Source organism: Vicia villosa, unplaced genomic scaffold, assembly GCF_029867415.1.
Source record: "Vicia villosa cultivar HV-30 ecotype Madison, WI unplaced genomic scaffold, Vvil1.0 ctg.005271F_1_1, whole genome shotgun sequence".
In the NCBI taxonomy this organism is placed as follows: domain Eukaryota; kingdom Viridiplantae; phylum Streptophyta; class Magnoliopsida; order Fabales; family Fabaceae; genus Vicia; species Vicia villosa.
Window position 1 is genome coordinate 17,274 of NW_026706598.1, and position 21,126 is coordinate 38,399.

General features: G+C 37.6%; 1 protein-coding gene across 1 annotated transcript; it reads right to left on the minus strand.

The window, feature by feature from the left end:
* Nucleotides 1-3,697: 3,697 nt before the first annotated feature.
* On the minus strand, nt 3,698-4,906 carry LOC131642558 (uncharacterized). The gene is made up of 3 exons (XM_058912798.1): nt 4,663-4,906; nt 4,275-4,540; nt 3,698-3,835 (listed from the first exon to the last, which is right to left on the minus strand). The coding sequence occupies exons 1-3, from the start codon at nt 4,904-4,906 to the stop codon at nt 3,698-3,700; spliced, it is 648 nt and encodes a 215-aa protein (XP_058768781.1).
* Between the last annotated feature and the right edge of the window lie 16,220 nt (nt 4,907-21,126).

Genomic DNA, 21,126 nt, shown 5'->3' on the forward strand with positions numbered 1-21,126 from the left:
CATCATCATCATACAACAATACTTCATTTCACAACCACATTCACAACATAAAGCAATTCAATTTAAGGAAAGGATTCATAAATATTTCCAAGGATATTCAAAGCATACACAATGGAAAGATATTAATTAGAGCTTCATGGAAGTTCAAACGACATTTAAAAACAAGTTACGGTTCAATAGATACATCATGTCAAAGTTTGAACAAGTTTTGCACAGCAAGGTCCGCTTAGCGACCTTCAAGCGCGCTTATGGAAATTAATTTTTAATATCCCCGCTTCAAGGAGACTCAAACAGAAGCGAACCAAAATTGAGCTCCACTTAGCGAGCTCTCTTTAATTTTCAAAAACAAACAGCATCCGCTTAGCGAGCCTGAGCCTGCTTAGCGGACGCACGATTATGCAGAAAAATCACCTTCGTGACAGAACTGCGAAACCTCACATCCACCACTCAAAACCCATTCTAAACATCAATTAAACACATATAAAGGCATCATCAATCATTATTCATCATCAATCATCCATAAAAACATGCTTTCACATATAAGTTTCATGAAAACTCATCACAAACCAAGGGTTTCTATAACACACAATCCATGGTTCAACATATAATCTAAACCCACCCTAAACATCATTATACATCCCTTTAGCATGAAAGAATCCCACCCTTACCTTAGGTTTTGGATTGAAGCCAACTCTATCTTCAACCTTGAGATTCTCCTCTTCTCTCTTCTCTTCTTTCATAACTTTGCCAAATGAGTTCTAATTCCCAATTCCCCTCAATTCTCTTGTTTTAATAAAACTCTCACTAATTATCAATTTTTAATGGGCTCTAATTAACACCCTTCACTTACTAATGCCAACTTAGACCCAATAACTCACCTAACTCACTAACTTATGCTATTTACTATTAAAACTCAATAAATAATACAAATGTCACATAAGCACTTAATTAACACATAATACCTAAATAAATCACATAGCACACAATTAAATAAAATACGAAAATAAAATGGGTTTTAAAACTCTCACCCACTTAGAATATTTTCGTCCTCGAAAATTACCTCAATCAAACATCTCGGGATACGACTCGTGCATCTTGCTCTCCAACTCCCACGTCAAACTCTCATCGGTAGCTCCCGACCAAACCACCTTCACCAAAATAATCTCCTTGCCTCTAAGCGTCTTCATGTCGCGATCCTTAATCCTTATCGGCATAGTATCCACCGTGAGATTATCCCGCACTTGCACATCATCCATATGAATTACATCCGAAGGATCCGAAATATACTTCCGAAGTTGCGACACATGAAACACATCATGCAAATTCGAAAGATTAGGTGGTAAAGCCACTCTATATGCCACATTACTAACCTTCTCTGAAATCTGATACGGTCTAATAAACCAAGAGTGGTCTTCTTCGACTTCAAGCCTCTCCCCACACCAGTCACCGGTGTAACTCTCAAGAATACATGATCACCAGCTTGAAACTCCAAATCTTTCATTCTCTTGTTATGATAACTCTTCTGCCTACTCTGAGAAGTCTTCATTTTCTCATGAATCAATTTAATCTTCTCGGTAGTCTCTCGAACAATCTCAGGTCCAAGTACTACACTCTCATCAGATTCATGCCCACAGAATAGAGTCCTACACCTCCGACCATACAATGCTTAGAAAGGTACCATTCGGATACTCAAATGGTAACTATTATTGTATGTGAACTCGATCAATGGAAGATAAGCATCCCACGTACCTCCCGGCTCAAGAACACAAGCCCTCAACAAATCCACTAACGACTGAATCATCCTCTCACGGTATTCGGCAAACCCGTCATAAAATCCATAGAAATGCTATCCCATTTCCATTCTGGAACCACCAACGGTTGCATTAATCCAGCAGGCTTCTGATGTTCAACTTTCGATTTCTGACAAATCAAAACATGCATACATAAACTGAGCTATGTCACGCTTCATTCCAGACCACCAAAACAAACTCTTCAAATCTTGATACATCTTTGTAGCTTTTGGATGAATACTTAAATTGCTCCTGTGACCTTCCTCGAGAATAGCTCTCTTCAATTCCACATCATCAGGAATGCAAATCCGATTACGAAATCTCAACACACCATACGTATCCAACTTGAAATCACTATTCTCAACTTGATCGATTCCAACCATCGAATCTACCAATTTCACATCTAGCTTCTGAGTTTCCTTGATATTATCCAGAAAATCATTGTTAATCTTCAACATGCCCAATCAAACACTCTTAGGCATCATTTCACATACCAAACTCATATATTTGAATTGCTCAATCAATTCCAACTCCTTAACCATCATCGCCGATATATGCAAGGTCTTTCGACTCAAAGCATCAACCACAACATTAGCTTTTCCTGGATGTAAATTCAAACCAATGTCATAGTCCTTCAATAATTCTAACCACCTTCGTTGTCTCATATTCAATTCCTTCTGATCAAACAAATACTTCAAACTCTTATGGTCGCTAAATACTTCAAATCTAGAACCATAAAGATAATGCCTCCAAATTTTTAAAACAAACACAACAGCAGCAAGCTCTAAATCATGCTTAGGATAATTCTTCTCATGAACTCTCAACTGCCTTGACGCATAAGCAACAAACTTATCATTCTGCATGAGCACACCTCCTATTCCCATCTTAGAAGCATCACAATAGACCACAAACGATTCTTCCGGATTAGACAATATCAAAATCGGTGCCGATGTCAACCTCTTCTTCAGCTCGGCAAAGCTCTCTTCACAAGAAACATCCCACACAAAAGCCTTACCCTTGCACGTCAACTTAGTCAACAGAAGAGCTAAATTAGAGAAACCTTCAATCAACCTTCTATAATATCCAGCTAATCCCAAAAAGCTTCGAATCTCGGTAGCCGACTTAGGAGTTTCCCATCTCAACACGACTTCAACTTTAGACGGATCCACGACAATGCCATCACCAGAAATGACATGATCGAGAAAACTAACTTCTGTCAACCAGAACTCACACTTGGACAACTTGGCATACAACTTCTTCTCTCACAAGACTTGCAATACCAACTTCAAATGCTCAACATGACCTGATTCTGATTTAGACTAAATCAAAATATCATCAATGAATACCACCACAAAACGACCCAGATACTCATGAAAGATACGGTTCATGTACTCCCTAAATACTCCAGGTGCATTAGTAATACCAAAGGGCATTACAGAATACTCATAATGTCCATAACATGTTCTGAAAGCTGTCTTTTGCATATCCTCATCTTTCACCTTAATCTGATGGTAACCCGACCTCAGATCAATCTTTCTAAACACACGAGCACCAACTAATTGATCCATCAAGTCATCAATTCTTGGAAGTGGATACTTGTTCTTGATTGTCACCTTATTCAACTGACGATAATCAATACAAAGTCTCATACTTCCATCCTTCTTCTTAACCAACAACACTGGAGCTCCCCATGATGACACACTAGGTCTCACAAACTTCTTCTCAAGCAACTCTTCCAATTGCTTCTTCAATTCGGATAACGCAGATGCGGACATCTTGTACGGTGCCATAGACACAGGTCTAGTACCAAATACAAGATCAATAGAGAACTTAACTTCTCTCTTAGGAGGCACATAGGGAATTCCATCAGGGAAAACTTCAGGAAATTCGCACACCATCTTCAACTCTTATATGATCGCTTGGTTCTCAACAGACATTGATGCAACCAAAGCAAATACTTGAACATCCTCTTTCACCAACAAACGCAACTTTCTAGCAGACAACAACTCAACACCTTCCTCTTCAGAAGAAGAAAACCTCACAGACTTATCATATCAATTGATGTGAATATGGTTATGCTCTAACCAGTTCATCCCCAAGATCACATTCAATCCTCTCAATGGCAAGAAAACAAAATCAACAAGAAAGTCTCTGTCGAAAATCGACACAGACACTTTAAACACACAAGAGAAGTAGTTATCGATCCTTAGCTGGAATATCGACAACCATCTCTCTGTTCATAGCAGACAACACAAGACCCAATCTTTCAACACAATCATCAGAGATAAAACAATGCGTAGCACCAATATCAATAATAGTAACCAAAGGAATGCTATTAATGAAACAAGTACCTCTGATGAGTGCACCCTCACTAGCGGTCTAAGTTCCCGACAAGGCGAACACCTTTCAACTAGCTTTCTCCTTCTTGGGTTTCTGACACTTGCTTCCAATATGTCCTTATTCACCACAGTTGAAACAAACCACCTGCTTATGCTTGCACTCAGGTGCCATATGCCCAACCTCACCAAAACGGAAACATCTCTTAGCATCACCAGTACACACATTACTTTTGTGGCCAACCTTGCCACACTTAAAGCACACAACACCAGCAGGAGCATCTTCCCCACTAGTCCTCTTGCCATCAGTAACTTTCTGCTTACCCTTTCCATTCGGAGCTTCATAAGGCATACCACGGCCTTGTTGACCATTGCCCCTCTTCTCATTAATAACACGATAATGAGCATTGTTGTCTTCCTCATAGGTTCGACAACAATCAACCAAATAGCAAAGATGCAAATCTTCTAGTAACTAATTGCCTTCTTAATCTCTGGACGCAAGCCATTCTCAAACTTGATGCATTTGGAAAACTCACCATTGTCTCCATCACAGTGTTGGTAAAACTTAGCTAACTCACCAAGCTTAGCAGCATACTCCATAACAGACTTGTTCCCTTTCCTTAGATCAAGGAATTCAATACCCTTCTTGCAACGGACATCCTCAGGAAAGTACTTCCTTAAGAACTCTATACGCAACACAACCCAAGAGATCTCCGCACCACTAGCTTCCAATCTTCTACGACTCTCTAGCCACATGTTATCAGCCTCGACTGCTAGCATGTGAGTCCCATACCGAACCTTCTGATCAGGAGTGCAATCCATCAGACGCAAGATTCTCTCAATCTCCTTTAGCCATGTCAATGCGCCATCAGGATCATGAGTTCCCTTAAACACAAGAGGGTTCTCTCTTTGGAAGGTAGCCAAGTTGCGAGAAGCAACATTCTCACCAACATTTTGCTGATGTTCCAAATCTTGAGCCATTGCTTCCAAAGCAGCAACTATCGCAGCATCATTTCTTCCAGCCATCGCAACTCTTCACTACAACACAAAAGCAATCAGCACAAAATAACAATAAACAATTGTTAGGCTACACTATGACACGACACATGGCCGGACGGACCGACCTACTCTGATACCACTATTTGTAGAACCCCAAATCTACCCTGAAAATATATAGGAAAATCAGAGTGCAAAATCTCAAAAACACACATCACATTTGAGGCGTCACAATTAAATTGTAAAACAAATCATACGCATGATCACACACACACACACACACACACACACACACACACACACACACACACACACACACACACACACATATATATATATATATATATTTATAGATACATAGCAAGTAATACAGAGGAAACTCACATCTATTCAACATCAATACTCAAATAGTCATAATATCGCAGCGGAACAACATCAACAACATAATCCCAGTCATACATGCCAAACATGGGCAACTAAAAATCCAACATATCTCTATATGACATAACAACATAATCCAATGAGAGATAACAATATCCAAATATAATAACAAAAATGACAAGACGGCAAGATATAGTTAAAACAAGCTAGACGTCCCTTGAGTGCTACGTATGAGAGCCTAGACACACTGACACGAGCTAAAAGTTAAACGGCTACTCCACGTCGTTACCTGCACGTTACCAACAAAGGGTGACATTCAAACAGAAGGGGTGAGATATCATTCATTATAAAGAAACATATGATAATATTCAAAGCATAGTAAAGATCATACATATATCACCACTTCTCATGATATAACATGTTACCAATACTTCACATCATTCAAACATCTTACAAAACGGTAACCATGTCAATAAACAAGTATGACACATATCCATTTATAATTATGAGTTCAATACATCACAGTAACATCTCATCATCACGTCGCAATAATATCTCATTATCACATCACAACAAACACACATTCAAAACAACATCAAATGCAATTCAAGTGTGACTCGACTTATGCAAATGCATGTGGTACCATTCGGAGTAAAACTCCCATCGTCTCAAGAGTTTCCGTTGGGAACATCGTCGGTATTTGCCATTAAGGGCGTCGTGGTTGCCATAGTTTTCAGGCCGCCGTGTTTGCCATAAGTTTCAGGCATACAATATGCAATGGATGTGATTCAAAGATGCACATCCACAAATATAACATTACAATACGTCACGAAATCTTCTAAACAACCATCGAACATTTTCAATAAAATATCGAACTTCAATAACAACAACAAAATCCCCATAATTCGTAAGAATGCGTCACTTTACAATCACGTCGCTATGTTGCATCATCATCATACAACAATACTTCCTTTCACAACCACATTCACAACATAAAGCAATTCAATTCAAGGAAAGGATTCATAAAGATTTCCAAGGATATTCAAAGCATACACAATGGAAAGATATTAATTAGAGCTTCATGGAAATTCAAACTGCATTTCAAAACAAGTTACGGTTCAAAAGATACATCATGTCAAAGTTTGAACAAGTTTTGCACAGCAAGGTCTGCTTAGCGACCTTCAAGCTCACTTATGGAAATAAAATTTCAATAACCCCGCTTTAAGCAGACTGAAACAGAATCGAACCAAAACTGAGCTCCGCTTAGCGGACTAGCTCTGCTTAGCGAGCTCTCTTTAATTTTCAAAAACAAACAACATCCACTTAGCGAGCCCGAGCCCTCTTAGCGGACGCGCGATTATGCAGAAAAATCACCTTCGTGACAGAACTGCGAAACATCACATCCACCACTCAAAACCCATTCTAAACATCAGTTAAACACATACAAAGGCATCAGCAATCATTATTCACCATCAATCATCCATAAAAACATGCTTTCACTCATAAATTTCATGAAAACTCATCACAAACCAAGGGTTTCTATAAAACACAATCCATGGGTCAACATATCATCTAAACCCACCCTAAACATCATCATACATCCCTTTAGCATGAAAGAACTCCACCCTTACCTTAGGTTTTAGATTGAAGTCAACTCTATCTTCAACCTTGAGATTCTCCTCTTCTCTATTCTTTCACAACTTTGCCAAATGAGTTCTAATTCCCAATTCCCCCCAATTCTATTGTTTTGCTAAAACCCTCACTAATTCTCAATTGCTAATGGGCTCTAATTAACACCATTCACTTACTAATGTCAACTTAGGCCCAATAATTCACCTAACTCACTAACTTATGCTATTTACTATTAAAACTCAATAAATAACACAAATGTCACATAAGCACTTAATTAACACATAATAATTAAATAAATCACATAGCACACAATTAAACAAAATACGAAAATAAAATAGGTGTTACAGTAATAATCATAAATTTAACACACTTCTTAGAGATGAAGGAGAGATGAAGGAGAGAAAGAGTAGAGAAAATGTAATATTGTATTATCATCTTTCAAGTAGTTCTCTTTACATTGCAAAGTGGTATCTATTTATAGGACATTAGGAAGATGAAAAATCATAACTTTACTATACCACTTAATAAGGAATATGAAGATGAAAGATAAGAATATATATGGACATCCACAATATTTATTCATAACACTCCCCCTTGGATGTCCATTGAGGATATGCCTCGTTAAAACCTTACTAGAGATAACCCAGTGGGAAAAATTCTAGTGAAGGAAAAAGAGTACAATATCCCTTGAATGTGAATTGCCTCGTTAAAAACCTTACCAGGAAAACCCAACGGGACAAAACCATGGTGAAGGAAAAAAGAGTGCAAAACATATGTATTTCTCCCCCTCACGCAGACATTTACATGTGAGACGATATTCTTTGTAGTCGTTGCTTAAAATGTCTTCTTCGAAGTGACTTCATGTAGTGGTAATAGTTATGCAGGATTTTATGAAGTTGTTTCCATGATTTGTTTCATAGATCTCCATGAAATGGTTGTACCATCACATGTAAATAAATAACCTCTTTCTGATCTACCATTGTGAGAATCTGACAAGTAACCTGCATCTCTAAGATAACGAAGTATATGTTTGACCGCTTTCCAATTTCTTCGTATAGGTGAATAATTCTATCTTACTTATAGATTGACCGCAAATGATATATCATGATGTGTATATTTAGCAAGGTGCATTAGTACTCCAATTGCACTAAGATATGGTACTTCTGGACCAAGCAATTTTTATCCTTTTCTCAAGGCCTAAAAAGATCTTTCTCCACGTCTAATGATCTAACAACCATATTGGAGTAGGAAACATGTGACATTTGTTCATATAGAATCATTTCAACACTTTTCTATATAGCCTTTTGATGTACAAATATTCTTTTGTCCACATGCTCAATTTAGAAACCTAGACATATTTTGTCTTTTCCAGGTCCTTCATCTCAAAATCTTTATTTAAACAATTTGTAGCTTTTGGAAGCTCTTCAGGAGTTTCAATAATACTAATGTCATCCACATAGACAACTATTATTGCAAATACTTTTCCACACCATTTTATGAAAATACAAGGACAAATTGAGTTATTAGTATATTCGTCATTTAGTAAATATTCACTGAGGCGATTATACCACATGCATCCAGATTCTTTCAGCCCATAGAGAGACTTGTTCAATTTTATGTAGTAGTTTTCTCGAGATCCACAACTACGTGCCTCTGGTATATTGAACCCTTCAGGGAGTTTCACATAAATGTCACTATTAAGTGAACCATATAAATAAGATGTCATTACATCCATCATGTTCAAATTAAGTCCTTCATGTGTTACAAGACTAATTAATCAAAAATTGATTGAATCCACTACAGGTGAATATGTTTTTATCAAAATCTATCTTAGGTCTTTGTGAAAATCATTGAGCAATAAATCAGACTTCATATCATTCTTATATTTCTTTTTCACAAAAACTCATTTATATCCAATTAGTTTCACACCTTGAGGTGTTCAGACTACAGGTCCAAAAGTGAGTCACTTGTAAAGTGAGTTTAATTCTTCTTCAATTGAATATATTTATTTTGGCCAATTCTCACTTAGTCTACCATCTTTAATAGACTTTGACTCATGATCCTCGTTATCATTGATCACTTTTAGCGCTATATTGTATAAAAAGACATTGTCAATATTGACTTTATTTGGTTATCTCAGTTTCGGTTCCATTCCATTTCATCCATGACATAATTTATCGAGATCTCTTTATTTCATATTTCAAGTACTTGATTTGTTCTTCTGGAACTGAAAATTAAATTAGATCAAAGTGCTTTTAGCATTTTCATATCCTCACTTGGGTCATTTTTAGTTTCTTTTCTTAGTAGAGGACTTTTAACATTGGAACCGACTTTCATACCATGCTTCAGGCGCATCAACAACTCATTTGCAATATTATATTATCCAATAGGAGAATCAACTTTGAGTGGAGTATTATCAGCTGATAATTTATTTCATAAACTTTGCAAATGAATAATATTTTGAACTTTTGGTTCATATTGATTTGTACGAGGATCAAGACAACAATTTATTTTAAATTGTTCATTTGAACTTCTTGTTCATGATTTTAGTTGTTCATTTGAACTTCTTGTTCATGATTTCAGCTGCTTATCCCCTCCCCCTAATATTGGGAAAATTAATTTATCAAGTGATAATCAGCCTACTGGGCTGCAATCAAGTATTTGATTATTTTCTCAAAATATATCCTCAAAATTGAGAGTCATATTAATTATATTTTTCCAATATTCTTTTGTGACTCATCTTAATGTATTATATTAGAGCAATTGGAAGATACACAACACATCCAAATATTCACTTAGATGAGAAGTATAAGAATAAATTAGGGAGGACTAAGATATAGTATACTGTTGGCTTAATGCGAATAAATATCTTAATATCATACTTTGGGTGTTTCAAATATATAATTTAGAATTGATGATCTCATAAGTATCAACCATATAATTAAATTTAGACGTCTAAAGAATGGATCTTCGGGTCCATTTTCTTTTTATGAACATATATTACATGATATTTAATATCAATTTTAATAATATATGTGATACTTATACAGAAATTTCTAAAAAAATCTAGAAAATAAGATCTTAGTCTAATTAGTTGAGAAAATAATTTCACAAACTTTTGGTTGTGAGTAGATACATATGCATGCTATTTTAGTCTATGCAACAATTCATATCATAAAAATGCAATTTCTCAAATTTTCATTTTCCTTTAGAAACACACAAAAATTTAATGGATTGAAGAAACTTCTGGTTCTTCAATACAAATTATTCGCATCATATTATATCCAAGATGACCCAACCGGTTTTACCAACGACACATTTAAGTAAACTACTGGTTTACAATAACATGTGCTTAAATTGTATAATATAAGTGTAGTACAAGCCCGAGGGAAAAATCGATACCTTTTCTATTATACATTTTATGTCCAAATTCATTTGTGTAATACAAAGATATACAATACCTCCAGTATAATTCAAAACCAATATAATAGTATCTCATTATTAAACACTTTAATCAAATACATTCATATGAACATATGATCATATAATTATCAAACAGTTACCCCTTATAAAATTAAACATATTTAATCAAACAATATTATATCACTAAAATTATATCGTCATATAATTAAGTTGATTCACTATCCTTCAGGGATGGATAAGTTCTTCAGGAACTATAAAAATAATTTGTTATAAACAATAATCTAAAAAAAATATATAATCTTAAGTATTGAACGTTGAATTCTTCTGGAATTCATCAATTATTGATAAACACAATATTCGATTAAACTCAATCTTTGAACAATAATTTGGAGTTAGTTTAATAATCTTTAGTTCTACAAATATCACATCACAAACTATTTCCATAAACAATGGTCAATAAAAATTATTCTTTGAGCAATCCTTCAGGGATATGTTATTAGTATAGATGCAATCCTTCTAGGATTCAATAATATCATGATGAAATTCTTCTAATATTATAGATACAATATTTTAAGATGTGATAAATCCTTATTTTAAAACTTTAACTCTTCGGGAATTATATATCACAATTGATCTTCGTAGTGATAAAAAAAAATTGTGTGTGGGTAATTCTTCAGGAACTCAATCACAATAGTTCTTCATGAACTCAATCACATTTTGTAGTTCTTCAGGAATTATATATCAAACTCAATATTATCCTTCTAGGATATTTGATATGTTCTTCAAGAACTATATAACAAACTTAATACTATCTTTAATGGATATTTGTTAAGTTCTTCAGGAACTATATAACAAACACGTTATTTTGTAATCATTTAGAGAATATTGATAATCTAATAAGATATAATATCAAAATTCAACACGGATAATGAGAAAGAAAAATAATAAAATAATTACCTAATATTACCTCTAACACTTAGGACTTCAAAATTTTTTTCTTTCAAGTTTGGTAGAGCTTCGTGCTGATAACGTGTTATAAAATTAACCAAAACAATATAGAGATGAAGGAGAGAAAGAGTAGAGAAAATGTAATATTGTATTATCATCTTTCAAGTAGTTCTCTTTACAGTGCAAAGTGGTATCTATTTATAGGACATTAGGAAGATGAAAAATCATAACCTTACTATACCACTTAATAAGGAATATGAAGATGAAAGATAAGAATATATATGGACATCCACAATATTTATTCATAAAAATATATAATATTTAATACTAAAATTTTTCCGGACACGGGATATTTATAAGGACGCGACCTATAACGTGAATTATACATATGGCCGAGCACTATGCCCTACCCGAGATATGAGCTGTTACTAGGACATCTAGAGGTCGGAAGCAAGGATGACAGTCCATTGATGAGTGGACTGCGCATAAATACAAGCGTTATCGGGTCATTAAGATAGGGTTACAGACGTTACAAGCTATTAATAGGCGGTGACAAGCGTTACATGTCATTATGAGCGGTTACATAGTCATTAAATTATGAATACTTAATAGGAGTTAAGATTTATGCTATAAATAAGTCACAAAACCTCAGAGATCGATAAGCTAATCCATCACGGGATTAGACTCTCAGAGGGGCTCCCGTACGAGGGAAAAGTCAAACACTCTCTTGAAATACGGTGTCTAACTCACCGCTTTCAAATCCCCTAAGTCGATCACTAAATCATCTTTTCCCGTGGCTCCCCTCACTTATGAGGACAAGCTCCTCAGAATATGATTTTTTAAGCAAGAACATTGGCGCCGTCTGTGGGAACTAGGTAAAACTTTCCTAGGCCACAGTAAAATTTTATCCAAACAATCACCTTATACATAGGAGTCTCACATGGAAACCACGGCTGGAAAGTAAAATTATGCATTGATTGAACATATATTTCCGATCCAAATGTGGACACTTGTTGCAGATGGGGGATCATTATCCAAAAAGCATAGTGGGAAGTATAAAAATACCCATTTTGATAAAACAATTCAACCCATATTGTCACAATAATACTCGGCCCCGATTTATATCCCATCGGAGACTACATCTCCGACGTAGTTCCGATCGTGATTTCTCCAGAAAATGCCATGTCGAGGCCGATGAGAGATTCGATTAGAAGATCCAAACTTCGACGATCAACACGAGTTTCACAAGGGAGCTCGGGTCTATGGCCAAAATCAACACCGTGGGGTATAGGCGACTTAAGCCGGAGCACTCACGAGATACTGACGGGAAGTGACACCGAGTCGATGGATGGGTTTGCTCCTTTATGAATTTTCGTCACGCTAGTCGATTAAAATCGGATCTGTTTGTTATAAAGTAAATTTCATTTGGCTGTTTGTCGCGAGTCGACACTGGGAAAGTTTCCTCATGACAGCAAAATCAAAAAATAGATCAAACAATCAAAGTCAAACATATGAGGTGATCCTCAAATCGAAAATTGGAAAAGACATCATCAAGGATAATTCGAAACGACACCGTTACCGACTCAGATTCGGAGGAAACAAGGTTTTAGCATAAGGTAATTCAGAATCGAGTTTGAGTTGGTATTGAAGCCCGACCTTCATTAGATGCTATTATCATATTCGTTTATGTGGAATGGCATGAAACCTGTAGCCATCGCCAGTGCCCGATCATGGTTCATCGTCCTCATCGTAGAGGCATATCTCAGACAGATAATCTGATTAGGGCAAAGGGTAGCTATGCCCGACATTATGGAAGGTAAAATCAGGGTACATAAATGCTACGATAGATCCGTTCTGTGACAGTTTCTCTCGCCAAAACAGAAGTAGAACCAATCATCCAAATTGGAACACATCGTAGTACAAACATCGACACTAAAAGATAAATGATTCTTACTTATTTTGCATCTCAATTACAATTGGCTAGTGGATGTTATGATTTATCTAAACACTATAAGTTAGATGTTTCTCAAATGAAATATCCTATTTTTAGTATATAACATCACCCTGATCAGCATGATTATTTTACTTGAATTATTCATAAACCTGTTGGGAAGATTTAATTACCCTATGTGAGAACCCTTTCACTACTTAAGGATATAATTCAAGTTGTATGTTAGGATCATATGTTAGTGATTCGATAATTACAAACCGATATTTCAAAAAAGTTAGAGAATTTCTTTCCTGTCCCTCTTATGGGGGTGATCCCCAGCGAAATTCCAAACTTGTCCTTGCTTCGGAGATGCATCTCCGAAGTAAAAATTTTTTTCTAGATATTTCCAGACTTCAGAAATGCACTTCCGAAAACACCAAATGAGGGGTGTTTTCGGAAGTGCACTTCCGAAAATACATTGTTCACATTTTAGGGGGTTTTTGGAAGTGCACTTCCGAAATATGTAGAAATTGTGTTTTTTTTAGGTTTTCCTTAACAACGTTTAGTCCCGTATTTTTAATTAAACAAAAAGAAAAATAAACGACATATCAACATAAAATATAATATTATATATACAAGCTGAATTATATATACAAGCCGAATGAAATACTAATAGTGTGCGAAAATGTACGTGAATGTCAAGAAATACAACCCGAATATAATAAAATCCAAGAAAAATAAACTGGAACCACCTACTGAGTATGCATAACCCTAACGCCCTGGGACCTCCTTTGGCTCCTATATGCCGCTGCACCGCCCGCATCAGCGACCATCCTCTCCACCACGACAACTGCCTCTGGACCGCCCTGATCAATGATACCTCGCTCCAACGCGTTCCGCCCAAGCATCTCTATCCGCTGACATATCGACAGGAGATCAAGGGCATGGTCATCCTCGGCCTGCTGGTTCTCCAGGATCTCCTCGTAGGCTGGCCTGGGAGCTCTGGGAGCGTCGGGTGTCATCAGAGGATGTGATACCCGATAGAACCATGTCATGTACCCCTCTACGCAATGCCGCTACTGGGTGGCCTGCATGCGACGATACTCCTCTGGGACCAAATGATGCTCCCAGACCGCAAATATGGCAATGAGCTCCACTCGGGTAACTGTGTCGGGAGCAACCTCAAACGGTGACCTCGGTATCATCTGCACATGTCCAAACTTCCGCATGCACCGCTCCGGGAGATACCTCACCATGGTGTTGGCCCCGCTGTTTACGGTGATTTCTGGTAAACAACCGCTAGTCCTCCAAACTATAATAAATATGATTTGGTTACTCGCAGGATCGACTAGATTGATCCTAGGACATAGTCAAACGAAAGGTTTATTAATGTGATTTGGTTCATACCTGTTTGTTTTGATTTCGAGAAATTTATGTTCAAATGACTAATCATTCGAGATAACGCTGGTTATATGAGTTAGTGTAACTTCGACGCATAAATCGTAATAAGAAAACATGTAAATTGCGAGAATGTAAATTGCAAGAAAATTAACATGCAAGAATGTAAATCGCAAGAATATAAATTGCAGGAAAGTAATGTGCATGAAACTAAATGACTTCGAAAGTAAAAGTTTAAACAAGGAAAGTAAAGAAAACGAAAAGATATTCGATAAAAGTAAATACACATGTATTCAAATTAGTGGTGTCATACGTACATTTCTCAGCGAACTCTTTCTCTTAACACTTGATACTTGAGCAATATGTGAGTGATTTGTACAAAATGAACACACGAAATCCTATCATTAAGACTCCTATTTATACTAAATTTGACCCTAACGGTCATACAATAATCTAATGCCACGTTATCCACGAGAACTCTGGGGATGCCATCTGTCTATGTGCAGTTACATAAACCGTTTCGCAATTCAAATCTTCCCGCTCAAGTCCTTTTCGACATGTGGCCATATAGTTATATTCGAAAATGTTACGGAAATACATTAAGCTTCAGTACTTTATGTAATTTTCTGCGAAATGTCTAAGTCTTGGCAAAGATATCTTCCGTGTTAGCTTCGATACTTCTCTCCTTCGTTTCAACTTAGACTTTTTCTTGAAGCATGGCCGTCAGTAGCCACTTTTTTAAATCTTCGAAGGTGGTCATCAGTAACCATCATTCTTCGAACTTAAAACCTTCGAAGATCAACTTCTTAAACGAAATCTCCAGCTAACAAGTTGCCCCCAATAAATGCCTGTTTCGACAAACTAGAGAAATGGGCGTTTCTTGCCATGATGGGATTTCGTTTTGCTTTCTTAGAGTCCCGAGACTAATAATTGACGTCATAATCAATTATGACTCTATTTCCAAAACGTCTTGTCGCTTTCAAAAACGTCTCCTCAACAGTTACATTCCCACGTCTTGACCTTACTTTATGATCATTACTCCTATATCCTTGGAATAGAGCTGGTGACTATTCGACCGCCGTTGAATTAAATCAATACTTGCCGCGTGTCCTTTAGTCTTTACCCAAAAGATTTGAAAGGGTTTCCGTTAAACCTTTAAATACTTAGTCTTTTCCTCTCTTTTTCTTTCTCAGTTCTATTCCTTCAAACTCTTTTCAGAAAAGATCGTACTTAGTTGCCTCCAAACTTCTTCCTCAAATCAAACATCTTTCAATGGCGTCTTCCTCAAATGCTCTCCAACCAGTTCTAAAGCTTCAGAAACCTGTGCAAATGGGGAACCAAGAATACACACCAAATCCGAATACTGCGGAGGAATGCGCCATTTACGCTTCCCAGGTAATCATCCCTTTTGAACTTTCTGGAAAAACTTATGCTTTCATGGGCCCGTTACCAGGAGAAAATAGTTCACCAAATAAATTCTTTCCTGCGTATTATAAGACTAGGCCTCTGGTTAGCAAGATTAAAATAGACGATGAAGGTAATCCAATCTTAGAGGATTCTAACCCTGCAGAAGGGGCTTCGACTGCGCCTCCCGTAGCCTTAGAGAAAATTAGGTTAGATTATGTAACCAATTTTGTGAAGGTTTTTAGGTCACTCCCTTTAGCAAAAGATCCCGAACTGTACTATTCTTGGTTAGCCAAAGTGGAGAAACAGAAGGCTTCTTTCTGGCAAGAGTTAGGGATTTATGACCTAATTCAAATGTCCAAGACTGGTTTAGAGTATAACCAAACTATGTTAGTAGCGTCAGTCCATTTCTGGGACGCTTCTCACAATACCTTTCACCTTCCATGTGGAATGATTACTCCAACCCTTTTCGATGTAGCTGCCATCACAGGGCTTCGACCGACTGGCGAAACATTTGATCCTAATGTCTTGGATGTTGATACTATCAACTTCAACGAAGCTACAGTCACTTATACTGCTTTCATCGAGCAATATCATGATCAGGCAAATGCTGCAGTCTCTGACGTAGAACATATTGCTTTCCTGGCATTATGGCTTTCGAGGTGTGTTTTCTGCTCCAGGTCCATACAAGTAGCGAAAAGATATCTTTGCATGGCTAATCAGTTACATGATGGTAAGAAACTGAACCTGAGCCAATTGATTCTAGGATTTCTTTACGAAAACCTTGGTGAAGCTGTAGATCTTGTAAAGACTTACACAACAGGATCTCTCCTTTTTGCTGGTCCCTTCTGGTTATTACAATTGTGGCTTAATGCCACCTTCGAAGCTCACCTCCCATTCGGGGGCGTCGTCAACGAAGAAGTTCCAGAAATCAAAAATCGAGCTGTCGAAGGGACTAGATTGGCCTTGTTAACCCCGAAAGAAGAAACTGGGAAACTTCGTGAACATTTCTTATCATATGTAATGATGTTTGCTAAACGTTACCAGTTCAGTTCTTCAATGGCTCCATTTGTACGAAGAGCTGTAGGTCCTGAATGGTTTACTCGAGAGTTTCCTGCAACATCTCCGGATCACCAAGCTGAGTCTTTGGCTATTTGGGAAGCTTTTCTTACCCCGAGGTTATTCTATCACCGTCTTCGACCTTCCAAAGGTCAATGTATCCTCGTTTGCTACCAGCCAAATCTTGTGTCGAGACAGTTTGGGTTGGTCCAAGTGAAGCCCAAGTGTCTGTATGACAAAAGGAACCACATGTGCTTCCGTACTTTATATCTAACTGAAGATGAATGTGATACGAAGATAGCCAGATATACTGATGTTTTCACCCTTTCGTTCCTATCTCTTTCGTTCCTGCTTTCTATTCCACTCCAGATTTTCAACAATGGTGGTCAGATTATTATACCACACAAATCTATGATGTCGAAGGCCTTACTCGAGAACTAACTGAAGCTTTTACTGCTGTGCAGGATAATTTCCATAAAGGTACCTCAACTCACATTAAAGAAATCCAAGCTTTTCAAAAGTTCTTTGAAACTATTTACAGGCCTGATGATCTTAGTCGGACCGTTCGCGAAGCTGCTGTTATTTTACGTGAAAAGTTTTCTGCAAAACTAGATAAGTTGAAATTGCCCCCGTCTGTTCGACCAGAACTACGTTATGAAGTGGCATTTAAACTTAATCCTCCAAAATTCCCTCCATTACCAAGTGCTGATTTTGGTGTGGCTTTAAGTCCTCCTTTCCCAGACTGGTTCGTGTGTGGGAATGCTTTCAAAATTCTTCAAGAGAGTACCAAAAAACGCGCTGAACGAGTGGTCCCGACTAAGCATACCCTGGATACTTTCAAAGGGCATCTTCATATAGATCTTGAACACGTTCGTGTCTTGACTCCAATACCCGAAGGTTTGGGTCTAGTTAATCTTTAGACTGACTCTTCTTTCTCTTATCGAGATAATAATTCCAATCTTTGTTACAGCTGTTACTCGAAAGAGAAAGGTTAAAGCAACTCCTGCGCAGAAAGATTCTGAGGCCTCGAAGAGCAATAAGCCAAGTGGGAGCGATTCTATTACGACTGACGCGAAACCCACGGTACACACACATTTCATATTCCAACTTGCATGTCTTACGAATAACGCTTATTTTTCTCCTTTTCACTTTTTAGAGTTCGAAGCCTCCAATGCCTTCGAAGCGAAAATTTCTTCCCACTACTACTCCAGACGTTGCTTCGGATGAGGAAGACAAGTCTCCTCCTCGTACCAGGCAAGGGCATAAAAAGAGACAAAAGGTCACCACACCTGTGGGCAAAGGGAAAGGACCTGGGTCTTCGAAGATCACTTCTTCGAGTGATAAGGTGTCTTCTGAAGAATCGCCTTTAAAAGCCACTAGTAATGCTCTCGTTATGGAAAGCCACAATTCAAGTCCAACCACTAATACAGCTAAGGTATCTAGGCTTTGCAACATAATCATTTCTATAAATCTTATTTCGAATGATTAAGTTAACGTCACCTTATGATTGCAGGATGATATTGGAACAACTACTTCTGATTTCAACTCCTTCAACGCTGCCATTGTCCTTGGTCATCCCCAAGGTGAGCAAAGAAGTCTTTTGCTTATGTCGAATAATTCTCTTGTAACTCTTACGCCACAATTAACCATATTTGTTCATTTTTGCAGATGTCCCTCAACACACCTCTCATATACTTTCACCAGTCCTCGAAGACGCTCCTCCTCTTGCCACTATCAATATTGTATCCTCTGTTGAAGGAAGCCATTCGACTGATGATTCTCCTCCTACTCGCAAAGACGCAAACATGGGTGAGGAGGACCAATTCTCAGGCGAAGATAATGCAGCTGTACCATCGACTGGGAGTGAGGCCACCGTATCTGATCAAGGTGTCGTGGAAGAAACCTCTAAGTTGATCAAAACTGACCTCTGTGGAAATTCAAATTTCGAAACTGTAGTTATTCCTGAAACTACTCCAATGCCTGCCCCAGCCATACCTACTCCTTCAAAATTGGAGCAACTTAGGCAAACTGATCCTCTCAGCTTTCTTAAAACCATGATGAACATTGATAGTACTTTAGCTCTTGCGTCCGAAGCTTCTCCAACTGTTCAGACCAAGTCTGGAGACAAAGAGGATACCCCTGGCCTCCTTCATCAAATAAAGGAGAATTTCTTCGAAACGAACCTCATCGAAATCTTAAGTAAGGACTCCACGAGATGTCATGGCTTGAAGCAACTCTTGAAGAAAGTGGATTTACTTCTGGTTTCGAAAGAGGTCTCAGATGTGATTGTACTTCTGGGTTCTTTAATCGACCAGCTTCAGTCTAACATTCTTCGACAGAACAAAGTAAATGAGCAGCTTGCTGCAAAAATGGCCTCTCATAGTTCTTCATGGCAAGCTGCCACTGAGGCAACCAACAAGGGTGACGCTCTTAAGTTGGAACGTTTGAAGAACCAAGAAGAATATGATGAGTGTGAGAAAAATATACAATCTTGGAAACAAGAGATTAAGAAACTCGAAGAGAAGATACAGGAAGCTGAGTCTCGCCAAGCAACCATTCAACAAACCAATGATCAAGAGATAGCTGAAGTAGCGCGACTAGGTATCCAACACTTCGAAGCTGCGCAGAAATTGGTGCCAGAGATCGAAGAGTTAAAGAAGCAACGAGCATTGCTTGAGCTCCGTATGTCTTCGTGGGAGGCTCAGTATTCGAAGATCAAAGATAGCCTTCCTAGGGATTTCAGTTAATTTCTTCGAACTTTATATTACTTTTTGTGGCGTAAATCCCTTTGTTTTGTAATCGCTCATTTTCAGAATATATGTATGCAAAACTCGTCTTTTTATGTGTTCACATTTTGCTCTGAGATGACCAATGGTAATGTTTAGCCATACTTCAAAATATTATCAATATATTTCTTTTTAAGCCACAGTAACCTTAATGAATGCCTCACGTGGCTCGACTGCCCTCCGCAGCCCTAGACTTGACGTTTCTCCTCCCCTTAGCCGTAATCATCATTATTTGCTGACGTCATTTCCTCTCAAACGTCTCTTGAAGACATGCGTGCATCAGTTTTATGATTACGTTCCAACTTCCAAGGGCGGGAAACGACGGTGACCATAACTTCTCTCTGGGAACACCAAACGCAGTCTAATCAATCATTAAAACTGAAACTTTTCCTTATCGCTCCTTTTGACTATATAAAGGGTTAGTGTCCCATTCTTTTCTTCACGCTTTTTTCAAACCTTCACTTCAGAATTCTTTTCTTCCTTCTCGTGTTCTTTTCAACCACAATCTTTTTCAACCTTTAGCATGGCACTCAACAGCAACCTAACCTATGCTAACATTAGAACTCTTATTAAAAAAGAGTTCAAACCTTGCCCAGAAGAATTCAGCAGACATCACATCAGCCTTCGTGCTCTTTTCCACAACCAGGGGATGGGTTTTTACTCAACAATTTTAGAAGGGAATATTTATCCCAAAATGCTTGCTGACTTCTGGATGTTTGCGTACCTACGCATTGATCCTGAAGGAAGAACTACTATAGTTTCTGAAGTTCGAGGGGCTGAAGTTTCTATCACGCCCTCCACCATCTCTGATAACAGCTTCACCATGACCACTTCTGTCTTTGATCGGAAAAATAGCAAGTGTACTATTTTCACCGATGTAGTAATAATGGGTTTTACCCCAAGTATCGATCACGAGGATTGGGTAGGAAACACAAGTTATTTAAGTCAATTAAACAAAAGAGCAAAAAGGTGTTTTGTTATAATGCAATAAGTAAATTTAAATAAAAGAAATAATAAAAAGAAGCTGAAATTAAAGTTTGACT

Bases quoted from the DNA above. Each gene is read 5' to 3' on its own strand.
- LOC131642558 (XM_058912798.1), bottom strand. From the start codon at position 4,906: ATGCTAGCAGTCGAGGCTGATAACATGTGGCTAGAGAGTCGTAGAAGA. The intron at 4,541-4,662 runs GTGAGTTTTCCA...CCTATGAGGAAG, and splicing joins ACACTGTGATGGAGACAATG to ACAACAATGCTCATTATCGT. The intron at 3,836-4,274 runs GTGGTTTGTTTC...TGATATGATAAG, and splicing joins CTGAGTGCAAGCATAAGCAG to TCTGTGAGGTTTTCTTCTTC.